General features: G+C 40.7%; 1 protein-coding gene across 1 annotated transcript in view; it reads right to left on the bottom strand.

Moving 5' to 3' along the window:
* Positions 1-675: 675 nt before the first annotated feature.
* ARL13A (ADP ribosylation factor like GTPase 13A) overlaps positions 676-6,608 on the bottom strand; it is an 11,939-nt gene continuing 6,006 nt past the window's right edge. Inside the window, exons 4-9 of the mRNA XM_008059835.1 lie at positions 5,386-5,485; positions 3,578-3,765; positions 2,850-2,937; positions 2,578-2,752; positions 897-983; positions 676-683 (exon numbers count right to left, since the gene is read on the bottom strand). Of these exons, the coding sequence (XP_008058026.1) occupies positions 676-683; positions 897-983; positions 2,578-2,752; positions 2,850-2,937; positions 3,578-3,765; positions 5,386-5,485 (646 nt within the window). The remainder of the gene's footprint in view (positions 684-896; positions 984-2,577; positions 2,753-2,849; positions 2,938-3,577; positions 3,766-5,385; positions 5,486-6,608) is intronic.

Raw genomic sequence — 6,608 nt, 5'->3', positions numbered from 1 at the left:
CTACCACTACTACCACTACCACCCTTGGGATAGACAGTTGAATGCATTCAAGCTCCTACGTTTTTTGCATACTTAACCAAAGTGTTAGGAGAAGCAGCAGTTGCTGTTCCTGAGGGGACAGCAAAGCAATTATTCCTTGGCTTCAGAGACAGTGGCTGGGACATTAAAACTAAGTTGCTTATAGAGATGTGACTGAAAATGGTTCAGTAGAGCATAATTCTCAGCAAAGAAGTAGTATTTATTTTTGCTAGTCCCTTTACACCCAAGAACCTTAAAGAAAAAAACCATGTGTTTCTAAATCAACCCTGTACTTCTAAGGCTCAATTTTGGTTGGTTACACACAACCTATTGTCTGCAGGCTTCCTTGGGAGTATCTGGGTACAAGGATGTAAAGTCTCTGTCCTTTTCCAAGGTGGTCTTCAAATGGATGGCACCTAGCTTTTCTTGAGCCTCTTGGTGAGTATAGGATTACTTTGATGGCTAGACTGTATGTATACAGGAAAAATGGGGGTTCTCAGGAATATGGTGTTAGAATAGGTGGAATTGTAGGGGGACTGTAGAGGTAGTATCAAACAGAAATTTAAAAACTAAGTAGTTCTGATGGTTTTGCAGATAAGTCCATTTGCTGAGGGAGGAATACTAGATGTTTCTTTTGATTTCCTTCCATTTTTCTCTTTAATAGTCTGTTAAAAGGAAAAAGAGAAAAAAAGTGACCAGTCACTGCAAGCAAAGCCAGATGCCAGGTTTTCTGTCCTTCCCAGACCACTTCAGGATAGGAGAATATTGGCCAGCTTCCAAGGGACTGTGGACTGCACCCACAAGGCACCCACCCTCTGCCTCAGCTTCATACTTTTTCTTGCTCTCTCCCCTCTGCCCTTCATTTAAGGAATACTAACCATGGGAGCCAAAGGCTTCTTCACAGGGATTTTCTAGTAATATCTCCTCTGTGTCCCAAGGATTCATTCTCTTTTTGGGCCTGGATTCTGAGGTTATAGAAATAAAAATAGATTCCATTTTGGACAAATATTTAGGATAGTTGCTGACATCTAGAAAAACAATTAATTTTTTTCTTCTACTAGTTTCCTTCTACTCAACTTTCATCCTCACCTTTTGTCCCCAGAGCAGTGTCTATCTCCTCCTTAGTGGACTTGACCAAGTCTAGGCCCCTCCATGTAGGTATAACAGTCCAAAACTCCAAGGTAGCCTGAAGGGTCTGATCCCTTTCAGAGCTCAGGTGACATTGTAATATTGACAGATGACAATATTGGAGACTGACGTCCCAAAGAGCACTGAGAAGGAATGACCAGTAACTACAGTAAGATCTCAAGCCCTCACAGCTTTTTAGGAAAATGTATTTGTTATATTGGCAGAAATGATATTCTGCTTATTATAAAAAAGAAAAGCCAGGCTCGGTGGCTCAGCCTGTAATCCCAGCGCTTTGGGAGGCTGAGGTGAGTGGATTGCCTAAGCCGGCGTGTTCGTGACCCACCTGGGCAACTTGGCAAGACCTCATCTCTACAATAAATCAAAAAATCAGCCGGGCATGATAGCACGTGCCTGTAGTTCTGGCTTCTCGGAAGGCTGAGGCGGAAGGATCGCCGGAGCCCAGCAGGTTGAGGCTGCGGTGGCCGGGAGCAGCCACTGCACTCCAGTCTGGGCGACGGAGTGAAACTCCAACTCAAAAAAAAGAAAAAGAAAAAGAAAAAAAAAGAAAAAAGAAAACTTCCAGTAAAATAAAAAAATTCAAAGGAAAGTCACCTAGGCCTTTTAATTCTCAAAATCACCTAGTATCTTTGGGTGATATCCCTCCAGGAATCTCTATGTATTTATACATATCATGTTGTACTCTAACTTGCTATTTTCACTAACAAAATGATGCATTGTGGAAAACTTTCCATGTAATAAATATAAAACAACATTAACCTTTTGAATGTCTGCATAGCATTCCACTGTGTAAATGTATCCTAATTTATTTAGCCATTCCCCATTTTTAGACATGCAGGTTTTCTGCTTTTAGCTGTTGTACACAATGTTGTGATTGAACATTCTTGAGCATACTTTTTGTGGGTACTTGTGTAATTATCTTTGGATACAGCTCAAGAAATGAGATTACTGACTCAAGGATATTCATATGTTTAATGTTTTATATATATGTTTAATGTTATATATATATATTAAACATATATATTTATATGTTTAATGTTTTTTATATATATATATAAAAAATGTTTTATATATATATATATATATATATATATATATATATATGATAGACAGCCAAACCACCCTCCATAAAGGCTGTACTAATTTGTACTTCCACCACTGGAAATCATAACCTTTAAGATAACCTTATAGCCATCTAACAATCTTGTGTCAACCAGTGCTGGAGCAGCATGCTAGGCTACCAGAAGGTGGTCCTCAAGCATTCTTCCTGTACTTCTTCCACTTCTCTTCTTCTCCTAACCACTAACCATAGTGTGAGAAAATAATGTCAGGTTCAAAATTGGAATGCTATTATAGAAATTGTGAGGGGAGGCCTATTTATATTTGACTTTCTAATCACAGAACCAAAATTACCTTCAGAAAGAGTATCATCACCATATGGAGCTTGATTCTGTAATTCATCACTTTGATTGTAGTGAAGCTCAGTAGTATTCTGAGCTCCATTTTCCTCAGAACATTCATCTTTCTCCATGGGTTCATCTAAAGCAAACGTTACTGATTTGTTCTTTTTAGGCCTTAAACCTTCTTTCTGTACAGCAAGAAGATGGGGTGGAAGAGGGAAAGTCAGTTGGTACTCAAGAGTTCAGAAATTAGTCCCTGGATATAACATTTAAAGAGCCATTTACTTGTAGGATTGACTTTAGGGGCCTAGCTTCCATTGAGTGTTGTCCTACATGTTGTTTCTCTTTGGATGTTCTTGCTGTGGTAGAGAAGCTGGGGAAGATGAAAAGGACAAAGCAATGGTCAAAACAGTCACACATCAATCTTCTTTATATAATGCAGCTACTACCGCATCCCTGCCATATCCCTTTGGGCAACGACAGTGACAAAGAGCAGGAGGACACTTAGGCCTTGTGTTTCTCAAAACCCTGATTACCTCCTGTTTTCTTTTTCTTTCTTTTTCCTTTTTTCAACATTTCTGTTCTCTCCCATCATTCCTCATTATCAGAGGATCAGAGAGCTTGGGGCTGAGAATGTGGAACAGCTTCACAACATTCATCCATAGAAGAATGCCAGCAGGCTCCTTAAAGGGCCCACATTTATTTTCTCCTCCACATGGCAAATCGGAGAATAGAAACCCTGTTTTAAAGAAGTTATGATGCTCATAGGCTGGCTTTACCTTTATGAAGCTCATTCCACTCATATGACCATTCAAATTATGCCAGGGATGGGGCATACCTAACACTATTGAAATGTTGGTGAGCATTGCCCTAACCCCGGTGGGCTAAATGATGTTGAGAGACTTGCTCAGTGCCACCCAGGATCCAAGCACCTCCCAGAACTCCCTGCTCATGTGGAAGATTAACTCCTGCTTCTGTTCTTATCGGTAAATTTAACACACGCATCTCAGTACCAGTCTGATAAGTATCTTTCTCTAGAGCCTCTGGTATTCTTGGAGGTTGAGATGTTTGAGGTAAGTGGCTGTTGGCGAGTATACACTTGTCCGTGTTCATCCTCAATGGCGGCTAATAGCCAGTGCAGTCCATCAATTAGGGACTGATGGTTCTTCCTCTCAAGGTTTTTGATGGCTGAACATGGCTCCTGTGACAAAAAAGAGAAGAGAAGGCTTCAAACCTGAAGCCTGGGACCCTTGGGGCCCACAAGCCCAATCGCTGCCATCCAAAGAGCAGAAGTACACATAAGCTCTGCTGTGCCTAAAGAGGCTCTGAGACTTCCTTGGAGACACTCACCATTCACATCTGAGGAGGTAAATGAAAGTCACCAAAGCTGAGGTCCTTTTGTGGTATCTTGAGTGTGTGAACTTGAGCAAGTCACTTAGAGTCTCTGAGACTTAGCTTTTTAGTCATAAAATGAAGATATTAAAACATAACTAGGTTCTTTTTTAGAAAAAAAAATCACCTGTTTAAAATCAACAGTGATGCCTAGTGAGTACGTGTTCATAGGCCATAACGGGGTAGAAGAGATAATCAAGCAACCTAATGAGCAGCAAAAGGACTGTGTTGCTTTGTGAGGTGGTGTGGTAGCATTTTTACAGATTTTTTGCTGGGTTTGATATGCTGATCTAGAAAAGCTGATTTTTTGCTCCTTTGTGGAAGGCAGTTATGACCAGGCTGCATTGACAAAGCAGGTAGAGGGTACCATCAGAGGCTTGTGCACTGTTTTCACCTAAATATTACATACTCAATAGTGCCCTGCTTCTAAGGCTCTGAATACAGGGTTAGAGTAAACTTGTCCTGCTGGAATTTGCTGTGCGGAGCCATAAGCTTCCCATTTTGTTAACATCAGCTAGGCCAGTAGGAATGGACCCAGGACCTTGTCTCACACTGATAATACCTCAGATGTTGGCCAGCTATGTGAACTACCTATTTACCATTACCGGAGTTTTTTTGATTTCTAATTAAATGCAAATCTGTAGACTCTCTCCTCCCCAATACCAGAAAACAAAACAAAATGCTTTTGGAAATTGTTTCTAGAATTTTAAAGTAAAAAATGATGGTACTATCCAAAATTCTTTATTTCAGAACATACACTCAAGATCAAAGCAACATACCCACTAAACTAAGATAGACTGTTGACTCCAAGGGTTTTGATCAATATCATAACAAACATTTTCCCTTTGACATCCTCTGAATTTTGTTTAGGGGGAGGGTGTGTGTGTGCGTGTGTGCATGTGTGTGTGCAGTGTCTAGTATCAGTCCCTGCCTGAGTTAGGAAAATTATATTCCTGGTTCTGTATTGAGGAGAAAGATGTATAAAGCAACATGAAATATTAGCCCTCACTTTGTTTTAAATTACAGACTAATGTTAATTGTTCTCAGAACTAGATTTTATCCTCAAAATTAAAACAATTTTTCTTTTGGATTTAATGAAGTATTGCTAGCTGCAGCCAGTTTGGCATGGTGAGAGAGATGTCAAACTGGTAAATGGCATGCAGCCTGATTTAAAACCAAACCCTGAACACTTTAAAGAACAATAAAACATACTTTACATGCTGGAAAAAAATCCAACTTTACAGACCTATTTTGAAGGCAGAATGTGATATTTGTTACTACCATCAAGTCAGAAATCCTCACTGCCAATATTGTCCAGTAGGGAGAGATTTTTGCCCCAAACCCAATATATGGGGTTGATTATAGAATAGCCCAAGGGCTGCACCAGTTGGGCTCTAGAGGAAGAGGGAAGGAAGGGGTTGATGCTTACCACTCGGCACAGGCATTTATTCACCAGTCTTTCCAGAAGTAGATATTTGACAATATCACAAGGCAACAGGGCTTTCTTCTTGTCTTGTTTGTTTGCTAGGCTAGAACAGGGCATAAGAGAGAGGGAGGAAAAAAGAAAAGTGGCAAAGGGCAAGAAAAGAAAGGGGAGGAGAACCAATACTGCTACAACTACTACATATCCAGGAATTAGGTTTGAAGACATACCTAATGAGATGAGTCAGACATTTTTCTAGCCAACTCTCAATGGAGGAATGAATGGTACGAACAATATCAATCCAAGGTAATCCCCAGGGCTCATTTCTCACTTTTCCTACATCATGCCATCAAACTTTAATTAGAATTGCCAACTGGGATATGAACAGATTTGGAGTTTTTACATCCTTTTCTGTACTCTGTTCATGTTCTAATTGGGGTTGCTAATGAGAAATGAAAATGACAAAAAGGGAGTTGTGTGCTGAGAATTGACTAGCCACCTGAATTACTACCATAGAAGAAGTGCTAGTTACATAATTCTTGAGCAATCTGCTCAGAGAGGCGGCCATTGGCATCAATTGTATGCAATAGAGGTTGTTCCTTGTCACCATGAGGTCTCAGGATCAGAGACTGAAACCAGAAAAGATGAGAATTCAAGAAGGCAATCTTTAGGAACTAGAGTCAAGGGGATGGGGGTGGTAAATCCATATATGACTTTCCATTTTCCTTTGATGCTTCCCTTCAAAATGATCTTTGTGCAATTAGGTAACGTGTTTTCCATGGCAGTGTGTGATAGAAAGTGGCTCTTGAAAACAGCCCCCAGAGGACTGAGCCAGACTACTTCATTAAGCCTAAGGGAACAAGAGGTCTAGCTGGGTGTGACAAAGCAAAGGGACCACCCAGCCCTTCAGTTCTATGCTTTTTTTTTTTTTTTTGGTCAGAGTCTCACTCTGTCACCCAGGCTGAAGTGCAATGGTATGCTCACAGCCAACCCAGTGTCAACCCGCTGGGCTCAGGCGGTCCTTCCATCTTAGCCTTCCAAGTAGCTGGAACTACAGGCATGCACTACTATGCCTGGCTAAATTTTTTTATATATATTGTAGAGACAAGGTCTCACCAAGTTGCCCAGGCTGATCTCGAACCCCTGGGCTCAGGCAATCCTCTTGGCTTGGCCTCCCAAAGTACTGGGATTACAGGCTTGAGCCACCGTGCTCAACTTTTTTTTTTTTT

The sequence above is a fragment of the Carlito syrichta genome, unplaced genomic scaffold (genome assembly GCF_000164805.1).
Source record: "Carlito syrichta isolate Samal-C Ts95f unplaced genomic scaffold, Tarsius_syrichta-2.0.1 Scaffold304388, whole genome shotgun sequence".
NCBI lineage: Eukaryota > Metazoa > Chordata > Mammalia > Primates > Tarsiidae > Carlito > Carlito syrichta.
The sequence above is the reverse complement of the archived record's forward strand: the minus strand, read 5'-3'. Positions and strand labels throughout refer to the sequence as shown.